This window comes from Lynx canadensis, chromosome D4 (assembly GCF_007474595.2).
Source record: "Lynx canadensis isolate LIC74 chromosome D4, mLynCan4.pri.v2, whole genome shotgun sequence".
NCBI classification, from domain to species: domain Eukaryota; kingdom Metazoa; phylum Chordata; class Mammalia; order Carnivora; family Felidae; genus Lynx; species Lynx canadensis.
In genome coordinates this window covers 55,922,056-55,943,043 of record NC_044315.2, presented here as the reverse complement: position 1 = coordinate 55,943,043, position 20,988 = coordinate 55,922,056, and the positions used below count along the sequence as shown (strand labels likewise).

The 20,988-nt window shown below is 39.2% G+C and overlaps 1 protein-coding gene across 2 annotated transcripts in view; it reads right to left on the bottom strand.

The window, feature by feature from the left end:
- The window catches only part of UBAP1 (ubiquitin associated protein 1), a 62,218-nt gene that overhangs the window by 10,408 nt on the left and 30,822 nt on the right, over positions 1-20,988 (bottom strand). For both annotated transcript variants that reach the window (XM_030294409.2, XM_032595669.1), the window contains 3 exons: positions 18,280-18,320; positions 7,702-7,826; positions 1,539-2,474 (listed from right to left, as the gene is read on the bottom strand). In XM_030294409.2, the coding sequence (XP_030150269.1) occupies positions 1,539-2,474; positions 7,702-7,826; positions 18,280-18,313 (1,095 nt within the window). In that variant the 5' untranslated portion in view covers positions 18,314-18,320. The remainder of the gene's footprint in view (positions 1-1,538; positions 2,475-7,701; positions 7,827-18,279; positions 18,321-20,988) is intronic.

The window sequence follows — 20,988 nt, the reverse complement described above, 5'->3', positions numbered from 1 at the left end:
ATAAACAAAAGTGAGTTCTATGACAGTGGGAGCACTCACAGAGACAGTCATTTACCAAGAATGCTACTGCTGGGACTTTAGGCACTTACTGTAAAGTATCCCAAGGCTCATCTTTCTACCAGCTAATACCAGGCTTATTATGGTCTCTGACAGATATCCCACTAATATAATCAGGCTCCTTTCTGGCTCTAAATAAATAGTCTCTTGATATGCTGTCATTTAAAAAATCTGTGAGCTGGTATAGCAAAAAGTTCTTGGACTTCTAGGATTTCTATTCTAGAATGCAATGTATTATTCTGTGCTGCTTGAAACCACATCAAAAGCCTACCCTTTATGACAAAGGACTTACAACTTTTTTGAATATGACAAAATCAGATTTTCAGTGTAATACAAGTTGTAACTTTTATCATTAATCCATCTTTCAACATTAATCTGAATTCCAACCTTCCCCTCTCCCTCCCTTTGTAGGGATTCTTACTAGTGAGCAAAAAAAGGGGATTGCAGGATTTAAATCTGAAGGTTTTGGGGGCGCCTGAGTGGCTCAGTCGAGCATCTGACCCGACTTCAGCTCAGGTCATGATTCCAGGGTTGTAGGATAGAACCCCAAGTCTGGCTCCACGCTGAGTATGGAGCCTGCTTAAGATTTTCTCTCTCTCTCTCTCTCCCCCCCCCTTCTCTGCCCCTCTCCCCAACTCATGCTCTCTCTCTCTCTAATAAAAAAATAAATAAAATCTGCAGGTTTAAAAGTGACAAATTTCTACCTTTTGCTCGGACTTCTGATTCAAATTATCTCCCAGTTACTAAGGCACCACGCAGTCTGCAGAACCATAACCAAGTTAGGTAAATTATAGTACACACAAGAACCAACCTTCTGGGCAGAATGAGAAGGAAAGAGGAAAGCAGGGACAAGATACAATGAGGAGTACCAAGCAACCTTCAAAAAAATGAATAAAGTAGGAAAAAGTAAATAAAAAGCTACAAAGAAAGAAAGCCTTTGTAAAAAAAGGCAGCAGAGAAAGAAACAAAGTAATCAGAAAAACACCATTCATGCATGATATACATTATCTTTTTGAAGGAAAGACCAAAAAGATGCAGGTAGGAACAAGCGAACGTTAACCAGGCTAGCTCCTGGTTACTAACACTCCTTTGACCTCAGGAAACTAACCAGAACATACATAAGCAAAGTCCATACAGCCACGTCCCATCTTATCCTAAACCTTAAAAAGAAGAATGTGAGGTGACAACTGTTAGGTAGAATTTAGAAATCTTTGGGGACTCCCGGGTGGCTCAGTCAGTTGAGCGTCTGACTTCAGCTCAGGTCGTGATTTCGCGATGAGTCTGAGCCTCACACCAGGCTCTCTGCTGTCAGTGCAGAACCCACTTCTGATCCCCTGTGTCTCCCTCTCTCTGCCCCTCCCCCACTCATGCTGTCTCTCCTTCTCTCTCAAAAATAAACATAAAAAAAAAAAGAACTTAGAAATCTTTGGAGCTCTAATTCGGAGGGAATTTTTTCCCCAAGAGGGATTTAAAAGGCTTACCGTGGGACCTGTATTTGGAGGTGATGATTCTTCTGTGCACACAGACAAGACAGAGAGGGAAGGCATCTGGGAGATCAGATCTGAGGGAGTCAGGGTTGGCACCTCTGTGCCACTGTCTAAGTTCAAAGCTGAAAGCCCAAGAGTATGATGCCCATTGAGCTCACTGGCACTGCTTTGGGTGGAAGGCTTTAGGGAATTCCGGAAGGTGCCATTGCGGAGGCAGGATGTGCTATGGAAAGTGCTTGCCAGCTTGGCTGTCTTCTGATTGCTATCATCAGAGTCAAGTTTGGGAAAGGATAGGGATTTGATATTGCTTACTGCAGGAATGGGGGGGAGGGACACTTTGGAAGACAGCGACATCTTTTCACAGTTGCCCAACTGTGGTAAGGTTATAAAGCCATTGGGTTTGTGAAGAGGCTTGATATCTAGGGTTGCCCGCTCCAGGGATGCCAGGACCTCCTCATCCTGTAACACAGACCCAGAGCCTCCTCTGGGCAAGTTATTGTCCAATAACTGAGCCATAATCGGTCCAGTGGTTCCTACCAGAATGTTTCTCAGCTCTTCCTTCTCATCAATAGTTTTTAACTCCAGATTATCAAATGGGTCTTCTTCACACTCAAAGTCAGCAGGATTGAAATCTGCCTTTGTGTGGGGTGGGCTGAGAACTTTCTGTTTCGTGGCACTGCTGCTGACCCGAGTCGGGGTGAGGATGCTGTTGTGCTGTAAGCTGGCAAGGATGGGGTTAATAGGAGGTGGCATTGTGGCTGTACTGTGAGTCTTGGAGAAGCTCATTTTGCTGTCGCCCTCTGGGCCACTCTTAGAATTCACTTTAGTTTCTACTTCCTCAGCCTTACGCTCTGCTTCCCGCTGGGCTTCTTGGATTTTCTTAATATCTTCAGCCCACTCAATAGTTTTCTTTTCCAAGGAGAAGTCATACTGCAAAGATATAGCACAGAAAGGAGGTGTGAACCCAGGTGACTGCCCTTCCAACTCAATTCCTCCAGAGAATTCACTTCTTCCTCACACCAGCAAAAGAGATCCATTCTAGGCAGCATATAAGGTGTATGGAACCATCCCCAGTTAGGAAAACTAAGGCTTCCTAATCTCCTTATGTGGTTTAATCAAACTACACTCCTAGATTACATCTAGAAAAGAACTAGAGTTCCCACCACCTCTAATCCTATATACCAGGCCAAAGGTACCCTGCCAAGTACTCCCCACCTTCCTTCTCTCCCCTCAGATCATTTTCCTTTCTAGAATTCTTCATTGGTGGCCTAGGCAGAGCTCAGTGGCCACCTCTAAAGCTTTCCTGATGGCCTGTTCCTTCCTCTGAACTCTTACATAGCATCTGTCTCTATCGTGTGACGCCAAGCACAAGTGACCACACGTAGATTTAATCTTTAATTTTTTCCTAAACATTGTCCCCAACAATATCACAAACCTCTGGTGGGCAGCTACTGGGCTTTAGACCCTCTTGGAGTCTGTTATCTAGCACAATGCCCTAGATAAATCCTGCTCAATAATAACAGCCCCTAACATTTAAAAAGCACTTACCAGGTACCATGCAAGATTCTACGCACTTTGTATGTATTAACTCTGGATCTTTTAAACAACCCTTTAAAGTACCTACCTAAAAGTAGGTATTATTGTTACCCTCACTTTACAAGAGCTTGCCCAACGTCATAAAGCTGGTAAGTGGTAAAGCCTGGATGTGAATCCAGGCAATTGACTACAGATTCTATGTTCTTAAACCACTACCTATTAAGTTATAATGAACAGTTTGTACTCTAAATACAGGAAAACTTTTTAATAAGAAATCTAGAAATATTCATATCAGGATTTTACAGTGCAAACTGCATAAGGATTCACTTCATGGTTGGTTCCTTAACAGTACCTTCGAGTATATCTCAATTTACAAGAATTTCCATTTGCATACTTGGAAAAAAAATATGATTATATAAAACAAAATTCACCTTGGACAGGAGAAAACAAAACTTTTGGTGTTGACTCTAAAGCCTCAGAACTAAACAACGTCTGTGTGCACATTCAAGGCTTCAGAGATTAAAAAAAAAAAAAAAAAAGGTGGGGGGGAGGGGTGGGATGGAGAGGAAAGGGGCCTATATGCTCAGACCAGAGTTTTAGAGTACAAGAAACACAATAAAGTGCCTCTGGTCATCCCCAAGTCTTTCAGTTCAAACAACACAAGAGAAGCCTGGAAATGCACATGTCAAGAAGTTTGTTTATACCCCTGGGCACCTGGCTGGCTCAGTCAGTGAAGCATGTGACTCTTGATCTCAACCCCCATGTTGGGTATAGAGGTTACTTTAAAAAATTTTTTTCTCTTAAAAAAAGAAAAAAAAAAGAAAAAGGAAGGAAGGAAGGAAGGAAGGAAGGAAGGAAGGAAGGAAGGAAGGAAGGAAGGAAGGAAAAGAAAAAGAAAAAGAAAAAGAAAGAGTTCATTTACATCCCTAAGCCAGCTGCTGAGCCCCAGAAAGGCACCTTGTGATCATGGTACTGCCTTTCTACCACTAACGGTAGTGAAAAAACAGCACTGGGCAAAGACTGCTGCTTCTAACTGTGGAGTAAATCCAATTTTGCACCTGGCTTCTTCCACCAAATACAGCCTGTAACCAACTTCCCACCGCCTGTAAACATGGGTCCCTAAAATTTTACTCTCAAGAACTGGAAATTTATCTCCTTTTTTTGTAAAACCTTTATTGACTTTCATTTTTTAATTACCATAGTAAATACAGAATACTTGGAACACAGGAAAAACAGTAGAAATATTACAGTGAAAACCTGTGATTTGAGTGTACAAATAAATAATAACAGCATCAAATATTTATGGAGTATCAGAAACCGGAATACGCATTATAAATGCATTATCTTATTTAATCCTCATAACAACCTTAAATGCTAATTATCCCCATTTTACAGATAACGAAACGGAAGCTTGAAAAGTGTAAGAAATCTGTACAAGATTACACAGCTATTACATGGCAATTCCAGCTCATGAATGAGTGATACCAAATTCTGCTCTAAATCGAAACACTGACAGCCATTCCCCACTACTGTGACCACCACCAATATGATATTCAGTGAAAGCTTTCTAGACCCAGGGTGCATGGATTATTTATATATGTTTTACTAGATCACTTTGATGAATGTTTAACTGAAAAATTGAGTTTGTACTGTCATGTATGGGCGAATATGACAAAGTTACAGGAAGCGTCAAGGTATCTATCTGTCTAGGACTCTAGGTCTGACTCTTCTCTGAATAGGAAGGAGACCAGTACCAATACCACAACCAAATCCCCCATGGAGACCCAGAATGTCAAAGTTTAAGGGTACTGTGTGCAATTACAGAACAAAAATATTTCAACTGTCCCACACAAGAATGGAGCTCATATCTCTTTTGTTATTAGTGGGTGCTATGAATATAGTGAGCACAGCACCATGCACTTATTAATGCTTTATGCTGATCAAATAAATAGAAAATTCCCAGCAATGCCTAAAATAGCAGCAATTTGGGATTCAAAACAATTTTTCTGGATGAATCAATGAAGCAGTGAATAATATGAGAACTATTAAAAGAAAATGGAGATGTTTTTTAACACTATTGTTAACAGTATCCTGCACACAGAGAGGTATTTACTAATACTTGCTATCGCCAATAAAAAAAGTCACCAGGTAGGGCACCTGGGTGGCTCAGTCAGGTAAGCGTCCAACTCTTGGTTTCTGCTCAGGTCATGATCTCACAGTTTATGGGTTCGAGCCCCCACATCGGGCTCTGGTGCTGACAGTGCAGAGCCTGCTTGGAATTCTCTCCCTCTCTCTCTGCCTCTCCCCGAGTCATGCTCACGTGCGTTCTCTCTCTCTCAAAATAAATAAATAAGCATTTTTTTTAAAAAGTCACCAGGCGTTCGAGCCCCGCGTCAGGCTCTGGGCTGATGGCTCGGAGCCTGGAGCCTGTTTCCGATTCTGTGTCTCCCTCTCTCTGCCCCTCCCCCGTTCATGCTCTGTCTCTCTCTCTCTGTCCCAAAAATAAATAAATGTTGAAAAAAAAAAAAAAATTTAAAAAGTCACCAGGCAAAGAGAACAATGTAAAACTTTATATGGGATATCTGTGTCTCTTCTGGCTCAATAAATTCTCCACACACAATAGGGATAGCAATTCAGTATTTGAAAATATGTAAGATATTAAATATCATTAGTAATTAAGGAAATACACATCAAAACCACAATAAGAGACCCACTGTAAACTCCAAGGATGTATATAACCAAAAAAACAGATTAGAAGAGTTGGCAAGGATGTGGATAAACTGAAACCCTCACGGAATGTGGATAGATTGTAAAATGGTGCAGCCACTTGGGAAAATAGTCTAGTGGTTCCCCAAAAGGTTAAACGTAGTTACCATATGACAACCCAGCAATTCCACTTATACGCCCAAGAAAATTGAAAGAATATGTCCAAAAACCTATATACAAACGTTCATGCCACCATTATTCATAATAAACAAAAAGTGAAAACCACCAAAATGTCCATCAAGCAATGAATGGAAAAACAAAACATAGTGTTATCAATACAACAGAACATTATAAAGTCATAAAAATGAATGACATACCAACACTTCATTCACTACACATTGATAAACCTTGAAAACATTATGCTAAAGGAAAAGAGTCAATCACAAAAGACTATCTACTGTATTATTCCACTTATATGACATGTCCAATATAGGCAAATTCATAAAGACAAAGTAGATTTAGTGGTTTTGAGGGGCTAGGGTGAGAGGGAATGACTGCTAATGGCACTGCATTTCTTTTGGGGGGATGAAACTACTTAGGAATTAAGACAGTAATAACGGTTATACACTCTGAATATACTAAAAACCATTTATGTGCAAACCTAAAAAGGCAAATTTCAAGGTATATGAATATCTTGATAAAGCTATTATTCTAAAAAATGTAACTATAGTTCTCCCATTATAATTACTCACTGCATTTAGACTGGAAGATAAATATTTCTTAGAGTAACATGTTGGTGCCTTAGAGAATCTCCCAGAAACAAAACTCCTTTGCCAGAAAGCTGTATTTTTTTAAATCTTAAGTCGCAGGAAGAAGTGTTTGATGGATAGTGTACTCTGTTTTCCCATGTGACTCTTTCTCTAAACTGTAAGCTCCTTGAGGACAGTGATTAAGGTATTTATCTCTATCCCCAGCCCTAGTGGAACACTGCTCAAAAGCAGGCATTCAGTAAATGTGTACTGAAGGAAGAAAGGAAGTCACAAAACATAAGGCTATTTGCTGCTTTCAAGAAGTAATTCTGTACATTTATATATAACTGCACTTTAAAGATGAGAGGATTAAGAAGCTATTGAAGAGGTGGCATTTAAGCACAGTCTAGAAGAATAAGCAGATTTTAACAGGTAGACAGCTTTCAGTACAGTGAGAAAGAAGAAAATATTCGAAGTGGAGGTAACAGCTCATGAGAAAAAACACAGTACAGATAGGTAATATACACGGTATATTCAATGAATTGGCAGTAACCTGGTATGGAGGAGATAATGAGCCGAGGTGCTTTACCACACCTTACGTCTACACTTGATTCAATAAGGACTGGTGAACCAGTGTAAGTTTTTTTTTTAACAGGGATGTGACAATTTGAAACTTTAACTTAGTAGTATTATTCTAGAAACAATATGGAAAATTTAAAAAAATGCTACAAGAAGAGGAGCCAATTAAAGAGGCTATTGCAATAGTGCAGGTGAAAAAATAAGGTTAAGGATGAACTGGATGGTAAAGGTGAGACACAACAGAGAGAAAAATATCACCTTATTTGAATGACCAAGAAGATAATGAGGACATCAAAAGAGAGAAGGAAAAGAGGCGAATGAGCAAGTCAGATGGACAATGGAGATTTGTTTCAGACAAGGCACAGAATCCCAGGAATACACAGTCTAACAGATTGCAGAAGGTCTGTAACAGATATATAAACATATGTAAGTATGTGTGTGAGAGAGACAATGTGAGCCAAGCAGTAACAGTTGCTATAAAAAATACAAATAAGAGATAAGAGAATGGTTTTTTTTTTCCTATTTCACTATACAACAAATTCTTACTTTTTAAATGCACTAAACTTTAACTAAAAATTACCACTTACCTGTATTTCTCTGACAACCTGCAAACAATCAGGCAAGGAGAAGCCAATAGGTAGACCAACTTTAGCTGGTGTTTTGAATTTGTCTCCTATCTTAAATGGGACATCATCAAGGTAACTGAAAGTCCCTATAATCAAAAATAAAGTAGAAAATATCAGCAAAAAACTTTATTATTGGTTTTGCTATACTCTTACATCTAGGATACAACATTAAGTTATGCTAGCCTAAAACCAGAAGTTAGAGGGTTGCTTCTCTGACTGCTTACCTTCTCCTGACCCTAGATCTCCGTGCAGGGAGGAAATCCTACCTGAGCCTACTTGATCTTATAAGGGTTTATTTTCGATTATACTTAGCGAAAGAGCCAAAGTACTCACAGAAGCCTAAAAGGCCTCCCCAAAGCCCACTATCCCTCTGCCCTCAACTGTCTGTCGCCTCTAACTACACTAAATCAAGGTGATTCTCTGTCCCTCAACCATGACAGAGTCAAATCTACCTCAAAAATTCTGCAGTGGCTGCTCCCTTTATCTGGACTGTTCTCTTAGATATCCACACGACTTATTCCTTTGCCTCCTTCAAGTCTTTGTTCAAATGTCACTTTCTCAGTGACGCTTACTCTGACCATCCTATTTAAAGTTCCTATATGACCCTCACTGCAGTACTCCCATGTTACTATCTATCTTTTCCTCCACAGCACTTAGTACCTTCTAACATATTATTCATTTTTAAATTATATTTATTGTCTCTCTGGCCCAGTGGAATGTAAGTAAGCTCCTTGTAGGCAAGTATGTAAGTCTATTTTATTCACTGATATTGTCTCAAAACATACACATATTAGGCACTTCAAAAATACTGAATTAATGATAGAACCTCCACAAAAGAATGTCCTTGACTAGATTTCTCTACTTCAGAAAGAATCATTTTTAATTAATACAAGGAATTACTCTACATTTTTTTAAGACTATATTCTGGAGCAGATGTGGAAATATTCAAGAACCAAAACACTTATGAAAAAAGGAAAACCAGACCAGACCATAGGAATCAGAACAGGATTATCAGGAGACATAAGCCATATACAACTGAACTGCTTTAACTCCCTAAAGGTTCTCTGCCTAATAGCTGAATCATACAGAAAGACCAGGACACTATCACTGATTTATGGAGTCAGACAAAATGCGAGCAGCTCTTGTATGTAACTATCACTAGCTATACACTCCAAATTGTACATGGTTTCTTTTCTGGACCAGGTTTGGGGATAACTTACTGGCAGAACCATCACGGACAATAAAACAGTTGATAAAATTAATTCTGCTTTTTGACTATTAGTAGCTGTAAGGATTGCTTCTGGGCCTCACACTAGACACTAGTGTACTTTCTTGAGTGCTCATGGACAGAATAAGACAATTACACCTCTTCCATGAAGATGCCTTCTCTCCCTTTCTAAAAATTGATAGATTTTGGGGCGCCTGGGTGGCGCAGTTGGTTAAGCGTCCGACTTCAGCCAGGTCACGATCTCGCGGTCCGTGAGTTCGAGCCCCGCGTCAGGCTCTGGGCTGATGGCTCGGAGCCTGGAGCCTGTTTCCGATTCTGTGTCTCCCTCTCTCTCTGCCCCTCCCCCGTTCATGCTCTGTCTCTCTCTGTCCCAAAAATAAATAAAACGTTGAAAAAAAAAATTTTTTTAAATTGATAGATTTCAAGACTTAACAAGCTCAAGATGTAGCTGTAATCTTGTCATCATTCCCATTTCCTCAGGTAAATACTGCTCTGATACACCTGAAACCCTCCATCAGGAAGAAGGTCCCTGCTCCCACCCTTGGGGGCTAGAGTTTCTAACATATCTTCTATCCAGAATTAAAACATTTTATGTATCTCCCACTCAGCTAGCAAATTAAATTCAAAACCATGTCCAATTTAACAATTTTTCTGGGGAATAGTTTCCTAGTGGGTCATACTTTTAAAAGTACTGTTTTCTCAGATGGCAATGCCTGTCACATTCCCACCCCTTTTTACTTGATTATTTCTAGTCCTTCAAGAATGAGCTTTAAAAAAAAAAAAAAAAAAAAAAAGAATGAGCTTTACAACTCCCTTCTCAATCTCAGAACACCCAGTTTATACCAGCACCTCAGGTTGTACGACTCTGTGTTAAGTTTCCTTATATTCCGCCTAGAGACTGTGAGTGACAATCTGAGTGTCCCCTAAGAAGGGATAAAAATGTTTCAAATTTATACCTCCCAATCTCAGAGTAATATCTGGCAGAAGACATGCTCAATAAAGTAAAAAACAAAGAATACATGGTCTTATGCTTCTTTCATATTTAATTCTCACCCCCATGCTAATTCACATTCAATTAATATTTATTAAAATTCAAAGTAATTTACCAAAACTGGCAAGGCTAGTCACAGAAATGTACCAGGTACCCCCACCCCTCAAAAAACTATCAGGTATCATCATAGCTTGCCAACAAAACCAAGTATTGGTTACAACACTAAAACTCTGTCACTTACAAAATTCTTTATATTATAGAGATTAAAAGGAAAGTTGTATCTAATTTCAAAAATTGGGAGGGAGGGCATCTGGGTGGTTCATCCAGTTGACTCCTGGCTTCAGCTTAGGTCATGATCGAGCCCATGTGGGAATGTGGAGCCTGCTTAAGATTCTCTCTCTCCCCCTATGCATCTCTCCCCTGCTTGCTCTAATAAATAATAATAAATTTATCTGCCCTCCATGAACACAGGTGCTCAAATTTTCCTGAAAGTTAAATTTTAACTTTAGCTAGTATCCTGATTAACTGGAAACAAAGTTGAATCTAGCGTTTTCTAAGAAGCACTGCAAAGATTTACAGTCAAACTAACAACCACAAAATTAAGTCTTTTGTTTAACAATGTTTATTCATTCAGGGGAGCCTGGGTGGCTCAATCAGTAAAGTATCCAACTTCGGCTCAGGTCATGATCTCACAGTTCATAAGTTCAAGTCTTGCATCAGGTTCTCTGTTGTCAGCACCCCAGAGCCCACTTCAGATCCTCTGTCTCCCCTTTCTTCCTTCCCCTCCCCCACTCTCTCTCTCTCAAAAATAAACATTAAAAAAAAAAGAATGTTTATTCATTCCAAGTAGGTTAATTACATAACACACACACTGAAAAAATCCTATCCATAATATACAAGCATATATGATACATAAATATAAGAAAACTCATCCACACGAAAAGTAACAAAAAAAATTCTTTTTTAATGTTTTGCTTCTATTTGAGAGAGACAGTGCGTGATCGGGGTAGGGGCAGAAACACACAGAGACAGAATGTAAAGCAGGCTCCAGGCTCTGAGCTGTCAGCACAGAGCCCAATGTGGGGCTCGAACCAATGAACCGTGAGATCATGACCTGAGCTGAATTCTGAAGCTTAACTGACTGAGGCCACCCAGGCGCCCCCTAACAAAATTTTCTTAAGTGAACAGTTCTGTTGGGGCACCTGGCTGGCTCGGTGTAATGTGTAACTCTTGACCTCAAGGGAGAGACTACTTAAAAATAAAATCGTTTGAGGGGTGCCTGGATGGCTCAGTTGTGTGAGCGCCTAACTCTTGGTTTCAGCTCAGGTCATGATCCCAGGGTCATGGGATTGAGCCCCGAGCTAGGCTCCATGTTGAGTGTGGAGGCTGCTTAGGATTCTCTCTCTCTCCCCCTGTGTCCCTCTCCCCAGCTCATGCTCTCTCTCTCTAAAAAAAAAAAATTTTTTTAATGAAATCTTTTAGAGACACCTGGCTGGCTCAGTCGGTTGAGTGTCCAACTTCAGCTCAGGTCATGATCTCACAGTTTCTGAGTTCGAGCCCCACATCGGGCTCTGTGCTGACAGCTCATGCCTGGAGCCTGCTTCAGATGCTCTGTCTCCCTCTCTTACTGCCCCACCCCTGCTCACGTTCGCTCTGTCTCTCTCAAAAATGAATAAACGTTAAAAAAAATTTGTTTAATGAAACCTTTTTATAAATAAATATCTTTAATAAAAGGGCATTTAAAGAGATGGCAACAAAGCAAACAACCCTTTAACGAATATATCAAAATATGTATTTCTCATTTCTCAATACATCTTATTTTTTAAATAGATTCAATAAAAGCTCAACTACAGAGAATTAAACACTATGACTAATAATTTTCCAGCTTACACCAAATACTTTTTACTTTCAGTCTTTTTTTTATGTTTATTTATTTATTTTGAGAGAGAGCATAAGCAAGGGAGGGGAAGAGACAGAAGGAGAGACAGAATCCCAAACAGGCTCCACACCGTCAGCACAGACTCCAATGTGGGGATCAAACCCATAAACCGTGAAATCATGACCTGAGCCAAAACCAAGAGTCCCACACTTAAGCTACCTAGGCACCCCTTTCAGCATTTATTACTGAATATCTTTCTTTTTCTGAATATCTTTCTAAAATGTCTGGGCCTGTTTTCTTAAAATTTAGTTTAGAAAAAGAAAATTAAGTATATCTGTGATGACTGCGGCTGTGGCAGTTCCCTGAAGTCAGGTTCTGTATCGCTTTGCATTATGCCACAGAAGAGACTGGGCTGAAAATGTAGTATATCTCAGGATAAATTCTGGGAAGACTTCATTGTGTTTTCTTTCTTTCTCAATTGCTGATATACTGGTGATCCTGTGACCTGCCTGTTTCCCTGAAACAAAGTTACAATTCCAGGGAGGAGGTGGGATGAATTCTTAATGGAGGATAGAAACTGGATTATGCTTAATTCAGGTCTTACTGTAAACTCAAATTGAGGATTAAAATTTAAGTTTTTGAAAAAGAACAGTAAAGACCAAACTTAAAATTAAGTGAAAAACACAATTCCATGACTGGGTATCACTACCTTAAAGCTGTGAAGTTGGCTTTAAAATTAGACACATGGACAGATAAATAGACACACACGTATACAGACACACATTAAAATTATATAGATATCTGCTATAGGATATGAAGTCACAATAAATGTTACTCACACCCTAACAACAACACCCAACCTACAAAATCAGCTTTTAAATGCAGAGTGTCTGGCATTCAATCCAAAACAAGACTGTACACAAAGAAGCAAAAAATGTAACCCATCATTAAGAGAGGAACCAGTCATCAGACCCAAACTGAGTGATGGCCAATATATTGAAAGTATCAGAAAGGTGGTGAACATGTGTTAGCAAATGAGGAATTTCAATAAAAGGCAGAAATATAAAGAGACAAAACAATAATGCTAGAAATGAAAAATGCTGTATCAGAAAAGAAAATCTTTGACAGTTCATAACCAGGCTACAGTGATAATCAAAAGTCAATACTTAGCAGAGAAAACAATCAGAGAACCCGAGGTTAGGTCAAAAGAAATTAACCAAATTGAAACACAAAGGAAAAGAAAAAAGAAAAAAATGGAACAAAGCCTTAAGAAAGCTTTAGGAGTATCAAACAGCCTAATATGTGTATGATTAGAGTTTCAAAGGTAAGAGAGAAACAATGGGGCAGAAAAATTTAAAAGAGATAATGGCTTGCAAATTTTCCCAAAGTGATAAAAGACATCCACCCACAGATCCAAAAAGTTTAGCTAACTTCAAGCAGGATAAATACACAGAAAATCACACCAAGGCACATCATGGTCAGATTGTTAAAAACAAAGAGAAAATCTTGAAAGAAGGTGGGGAGAAGCAATGATTAAATAATGGCCAATTTCTCTACACTGTAAAGCATAGCTGATCAACTTTTGAAACAATTTAAATCTTTTTTTTTTTTAATGTTTATTTATTTTTGAGAGAGAGAGTGCAAGCAGAGGAGGGGCAGAGAGAGAGAGAGACACAGAATCTGAAGCAGGTTCCAGGCTCTGAGCTGTCAGCACAGAGCCCGACGTGGGGCTCAAACTCACGAACCGTGAGATCATGACCTGAGCAAAGTAGGACACTTAACTGACTGAGCCACCCAGGCGCCCCAACTTTTGAAACAATTTAAAATAAAATACCTTTCTCTATACCTCAGCAAGAAAAGGATGTCAATATGCTGGTAGAAATTAAACCAAGGGCAAAATGAACCTCCCTTAAAAATTAGCTAACTAGGGGCACCTGGGTGGCTCAGTCGGTTAAGCTTCTGACCAGCTCAGGTCATGATCTCACAGTTCAGGAGTTCAAGCCCCAAATCGGGCTCACAGCCCACTTCAGATCCTCTGTCTCCCTCTCTCTCTGCCCCTCCCCAGCTTACACATGCTCTCTCTCTCTCAAAAATAAAGATTGTAAAAAAAAATTTTTTTTTAATTTAAAAAAAGAAAAATAAATTAGCTAAGGGCACCTAGCTGGCTTAGTCAGTTGAGCACTGTGACTCTTGATCTCTAGGTTATGAGTTTGAGCCCCATATTGGGTGCGGAAAGAGTTTAAAAATAAAATCTTTAAAAAAAAAAGTTAGCGGGGCGCCTGGGTGGCGCAGTCGGTTAAGCGTCCGACTTCAGCCAGGTCACGATCTCGCGGTCCGTGAGTTCGAGCCCCGCGTCGGGCTCTGGGCTGATGGCTCAGAGCCTGGAGCCTGTTTCCGATTCTGTGTCTCCCTCTCTCTCTGCCCCTCCCCCGTTCATGCTCTGTCTCTCTCTGTCCCAAAAATAAATAAACGTTGAAAAAAAAAATTTAAAAAAAAAAAAAAAAAAAAAAGTTAGCTAAGTAAATGGTCATAAATAGGATACCCTGGCATTTCAAAGGAGAGAGTTTAGTTTCATTAAGTTATATCTTATTATACAGACTTCTTTTTTTCTAAATTAGAATCTCAGGGCATTTTCCCAGATAGTAAAAGAATAATTTTTGTTTGTTGAAACATTTTTAAAAGCCCTTTAAAAGTCGTTTCTGGAAAATAATTTTTTCTTGGATGAAACAAGTGGAAAATGAGTTAAAAACTAAAGGGGATTAATATTGTAAAGCACCAGGCTCCAGGAAAGGCCTGATTTACACTGACCCAAGGGTTTGCAATTTACATATTCTAAGAACAATATTTTTTAATTTTTTTTAACGTTTATTTATTTTTGAGAGACAGAGCTCAAGAGGGGGAGGGGCAGAGGAGAGAGGAAGGCACAGAAACTGAAGCAGACTCCAGGCTCTGAGCTGTCAGTACAGAGCCCGATGTGGGGTTTGAACCCATGAACTCTGAGATCATGACCTGAGCCAAAGTCAGACGCTTAACCGACTGAGCCACCCAGGCACCCCTAATGTTTATTTATTTTTAAGAGAAAGTGTGCAAGCAGGGGAGGGGCAGAGAGAGAGAGGAAGACAGAGGATCTGAAGCAGGCTGTGTGCACTGACAGCAGAGAGCGTGATGTGGGGCTCGAACTCCCAAATTGCAAGATCATGACCTGAGCTAAAATCGGGCACTTAACCAACTGAGCCACCCAGGCACCCCTACAAGAACAATAGTTTTAAAAGTCTTTGAGAATTGTTTATATCTCTTATTCTGTTATTTAGGGATATGTAATTATTAATGACAGTGGAAGAAGTTCAACCTCAGTTGAAAAAAACAAACTTGAAGGTAAGTTAAATACCAGTCATAAGACAGCATAGCAAAAAAATCTAGTCAACTCAAATATTTGAAAAGAAAAAAAAAAACTATTTAATATCCAGTCACAAGAGCAGATGCTACCTCCTGTCCACACCCCAAAATGCCCCTGGAAGAATTACACACACACATAAACCCACTAACCCTAATGGGCCAGTCAGATAATACCTAACTTAGGGAGAATCAATCCACAGGCCTATAAGCTAGGCTGTGCCAATCAGATTCTCCCTTGGCCAAAAGACAGAAAAACTTCAGCTATATGATGCTAGCTGCTTAAACTGAAAGATCAAGTACCAAGCAACACCATATGGGGGGAGGGGGTGCATTTTTGGCCCTATGCACTCTATACAAGTAGGCAAGTAGGCCAAGAAAGCAAGTCTATTAACAGAAGAACAAAAATGGAGCACACCCACAGAGAAAAGCAGTAAGGAAAGGCTATGTAGCCTTCTGAGAGATGGGAGCAGATGCCTTAGTTTCCTGGCTTTCTGATTTGTAAGGCCAAGCTGAACTTGATTTCCCACACTCAGCTACCTACAAGACTGCCTACTCCCATTTTTTTTTTTTTTTTGCCTATTTCCTTTAATTTCTATTCCTTAAACTATATGATATCTAAAAATAAGATTCTTTACTCTAAAAACTCAACGAAAGCAATGGAAATTCAGGTAGGAACTCAGCAGTTTAAAGCAGAAGAAGCTGAAGAGAGAAAGAGAAAATCTATTCTCAAATTTTATTCCGAATATTTTGCTTAATAAAATTTTGGTGAGGAATGCAAGGTGATGGAGGACTTTCTAAAAAACAAGTCTTTACTGATCAGGTAACTTCAAAATTAGAATCTTCTCTCTGGATTGTTTAGCTGAAACACATAATCTGGAGTCCATCTTATTTTCACTCCAGTCAAAAAGGGTTTCCTAAAGAGCCAAGATATATAACTTGTCTTTTGAAATAAGGTAAGTTAAAATTTTTCTTTTTTGCTATTTTCTCCCCTAGGTCTTTCCTCTGTCATTTGCTGTCCTCTTTTGTCTTGAAAAAAGCTATCCAGAAGCAACTTCAGATCTGCCTCTCTACTACCATCCAAATACTACGAAAGAGCCACATAATAATCCTTAAATAATACAAAATAGGTTACCTGGCAGATCTGATGCCCCACCTGCTACACAGAATGCAAATTCCAGAGTCAGAATGACTTAACTCCAAAAGGATTTAACAAAACATATACAAGTGATGCATGTAAGGATAAACACAATAGTAATTCAAAATATTAAACACTTGTATAAAATATATTAGCAAGTTAGAACCCCAGTGACTGCTCCAGCACCCTGACTCAGCTGATACTAACAAGCAACCATTTGTAGATCAGAAGAGCATACCAACACATGTTGCCATGCCATCTGGCAAACCATTCTTACAATGACATGATTTTAAAAATGGAAAATCAGCTTTAAAAACCTACTTAAATTAACGGTGTTGTCTGGATATCTGTTGTTTAATTCTACTATATGAAAAGAGGGTCTAATTTTAATTTCTTAGGCATCTCTATTCCTCCCAAATGCATATAATAAAGCTTACTAATGTATTCAATTTTGGAAAGTTGTATCTTAGAAAAGGATGACAGGGGCACCTGGGTGGCTCAGTCGGCTGGGTGTCCGACTTCAGCTCAGGTCTGATCTCACCATTCATGGGTTCTAGCCCCACATCAAGCTCTGTGCTAACAGCTCAGAGCCTGGAGCCCTCTTCAGATTCTGTGTCTCCCTCTCTCTCTAACCCTCCCCCACTCACATTCTGTATCTCTCTCAAAAATAAATAAACATTAAGAAAAAAATTTTTTTTTTTAAATAACAAACTATTATGGAGCACCTGGGTGGCTCAGTCGGTTAAGTGTCTGACTTCAGCTCAGGTCATGATCTCGTGGTTTTTGAGTTTGAACCCCACGTCGGGCTCTGTGCTGATGGCTCAGAACCTGGGGCCTGCTTCAGATTCTGTGTCTCCCTTTCTCTCTGCCCCTCCCCTGCTCATGCTCTGTCTCTGTCTCTCAATCATAAATAAACGTAAAAAAAAATTTTTTTTAATGATAAACTATTAGTTTCTTTTTAATTAAAAAAAAATTTTTTTAATGTTTGTTTTTGAGAGAGAGAGAGAGAGACAGAGCATGACAGCGGAGGGGCACAGAGAGAGGGAGACACAGAACTCAAAGCAGGCTCCAGACTCCGTGCTGTCAGAACAAAGCCTGACGTGGGGCGCGAACCCACGAACTGCGAGATCATGACCTGCGCAGAAGTCAGACGCCCAACTGAGTCACCCAGGCACCCCCATATTTTAAAATTTTTTTTAATGTTGATTTATTTTTAAGAGACTGAGCGAGCGAGCGTGCACACAAGCAGGGAAGGGGCAGAGAGGGAGGGAGACAGAATCCAAAGCAGGCTCCAGACACAGGGCTCAAACTCAAGAGCCGTGAGATCATGATCTGAGCCCAAGTCAGATGTGTAACTGACTGAGGCACCCAGGTGTCCCAGATGATAAACGATTAGTTTCAAATGCAAAACTGTAATTACTACTACTGACATTCCTGTAATTACTGATCCGCTGTTCATGGTTTATTTGTAGTAATTACTTCCTATTATTGTGGAGCAGGAAGGATGAGGGGATGGACACTAAACCAAACCATTATTAAGTATTAACTAAAGATTTAGAATTTTTCACATTTGAGATGGCAAAGAACTATGACCACGGGATAAGAAAGGGAATGGTAACTACTTCAAAATACTGCTGAAGAACAATAAAAATAGATAGGCTCCCTATCCATCCCTGGTAATTTTAAGTACAATAACCAGCGAGACTCTAAAGTTTAACTACCTACTTAAATACTTAAATACTAAATTACCTGAAATCCATTGGAATGTATATGCTACCCTGTTGTACAACTTTTTCTCAAGCTGCCCATTTAAATAAATAAAAAGCGGCACTTACTTAAACAATGCTAAGTGATTTCAAATCCTCTAATCAAATCATAACTTAAACCATTATATCTAACAGTCCACTTACCATGAAAATCTGCACCCAACTTCTTAGAAGCCATTTAGAACCTGAAAAGCAAAGAAATATTTTTAGGCACATGATACTCTGAGGGATATAAACAAATTATAGGAATATTGAGACTATAGGGGCATCTGGGTGGCTGAGGGTTAAGGATCCGATTCTTTGATTTCGGCTCAGGTCATGATCTCACAATTTTGTGACAGAGATTCGCATGGGATTCTCTCCCTCTCTCTATCCCTTCCCCACTCACGCACGTGCTCTCTCTCTCTCTCAAAATAAACAAACATGAAAAGAAAAGAAAAGAATATTGAGACTACAAAAAAGAAACCAGAAGACTAAAAGGTTCCAGGACTGATACAGTCCTCAAGTTTCTCAGCCCCAAAGTCTCAAAAAAGAAAGCAGAAAGGAAGAGATACTAGTTTTCTACAGAAAAGTTAACTATTTATAAAACTGCATGTTCTGAATATACTAAATATATGAGAAGAAAAGCATACTAACCTTTGACCAATTGATATGTGGACTACCAAAAGGAAAAAATTACAAAGCATATACCTTCTTGATACAAACTACAAATATGTCAGTAATAGATTAAAAAAAGCATTTTTCAGTTATGCAAATATAGACCTTTTGCTGGCAACTAACTCTAACAGTAATTTCTTAAGCAGGGAATGAATTACAATCTTCTGTACAGTTTAATTAGTATAAAATTTTTCTAAATAAAAGAAAAATATCAAAACCACACATCTAGCTTAATATTACCTTTGCATTTTCAACCCCTATATAAGTAGGTATTAAGTCCTGTCTTACACAAATAATCTGAGCTCTTCAACCTATAAGTTTATTGCCCTTGACATGATGTTTATACCTTTAACTTGCCTAAAATGTAGGCAGGAAAAAAATTAAGGTTAGCTATACGAATTTATGGTCTTTTGTCTATTAACCTGCATTACAATACACTGAAAAGCATCATACTGAAAATAATCCATTTTCACTGAAAGTAAAAAAAAAAAAAAAAAAAAAAAAAAAACAAGTGTATTACACCTGTCTTGTGAAAATTATTCAAAATAGAATTAAAATCTGCACAGGATTTATTATATTTGTTTACTTTGAAATTGACAAGGGGATTTTAAAATTTACACGGAAAGGCAAAGAAAATAGAATACCTAAAATGATTCTCAAAAAGAAAAAGTTGGAGAACTTATCACCTAACTTCAAAGCTTACTATTAAGCTACAGTAATTAAGATTGTGGAAATGGCATAAGGATATCATACATCCCCAAAAAAGAGTCCAGAAATACAGCCATACACATATAGCCAGTTGATTTTCAACAAAGGCACAAAAGCTTAAAGGGGAAAGGATCGTCTTCTCAACAAATGGTGCCAGACATTCATACGCAAAAAAATAAACCTTTATCCATACTTTGTATCATATATAAAAATTCAGGGAAATGGGAAGATAATGGCTCAGGGGTACAGGGTTTCTTTTTGGAGTGATGAAAATGTTCTAAGACTGATTGTGGTGGTGACTGGATTGTACACTTTTTTTTTTAATAGGAGGGTTTTTGTTTTTGAGAGAGAGAGAGAGAGAGAGAGAGAGAGCAAGCACATGCAAGGGGACGAGGGGCAGAGAGAGAGGACAGGATCTGAAGCGTGCTCTGCAGAGAGCCCAATGAGTGGCTTGAACTTCCTAAACCATGAGAACATGACCTGAGCCGGAATTCAGAAGCTTAAGCAACTGAGCCACCCAGGTGCCCCCAGACTGTATACTTTAAGTGGATGAACTGCGGGGCACCTAGGTGGCTCAGTCGATCGAGCATCAGACTCTTGATTTCGGCTCAGGTCATGATCCCAGGGTTGTGGGATTGAGACCCGTATCGGGCTCTGCATTGATTATGGAGACTGCTTAAGATTCTCTCTCTTCCTGCCCCTCTCCCCTGGTCTAAAATTAAAAAAAAAAATTTAATTAAAAAAAAATGCATGGTGCTCACTTCAGGAGCACATGTGCTTTAAAAAAAAAAAAAAGGGTGACTTATACACAGTATCTGATACACCACAACCACACAGACAAATCTCAAATGCATCATGGTATATGAAAGAAGCCAGGATCAAAAGGTAACATATTGTATGATTCTACTTACAATGAACTATAGGAATAAAAAAAAATAGGGCTCCTGGGTGGCTCAGTCTGTTAAGCATCTGACTTCAACTCAGGTCATGATCTCACAGTTTGTGAGTTTGAGCCCTGCATTGGGCTCTGCGCTGACAGTTCAGAGCCTGCTTCAGATCCTCTGTGTCCTTCTTTCTCTGCCCCTCCCTTGTTTGCACTCTCTCTCAAAAATAAATAAACATTAAAAATAAATAAAATAGAGACTGCTTCTTTAAAAAACAAAAAAAGGAATAAAAAATAGGCAAGACTATAGGAATAAAAAAGTAACCTAACTACCAGGGACTATACAGGATAAAATGTATTATGTAAGGGGCACCTGGCTGGCTCATTCCGTACAGCATACAACTCTTGATCTTGGCCGAGGTTGCAAGTTTGAGCCCCATGTTGGGTGTAGAGATTACTCGAAAATAAAATCTTTTTAAAAATTAATAAAATTTAGAGGTGCCTGGGTGGCTCAGTCAGTTAAGCATCCGAATCTTGATGTCAGCTCAGGTCTTATCTCAGGATTGTGAGTTCAAGCCCCATGCTGGGCTACACACTGGGCATGA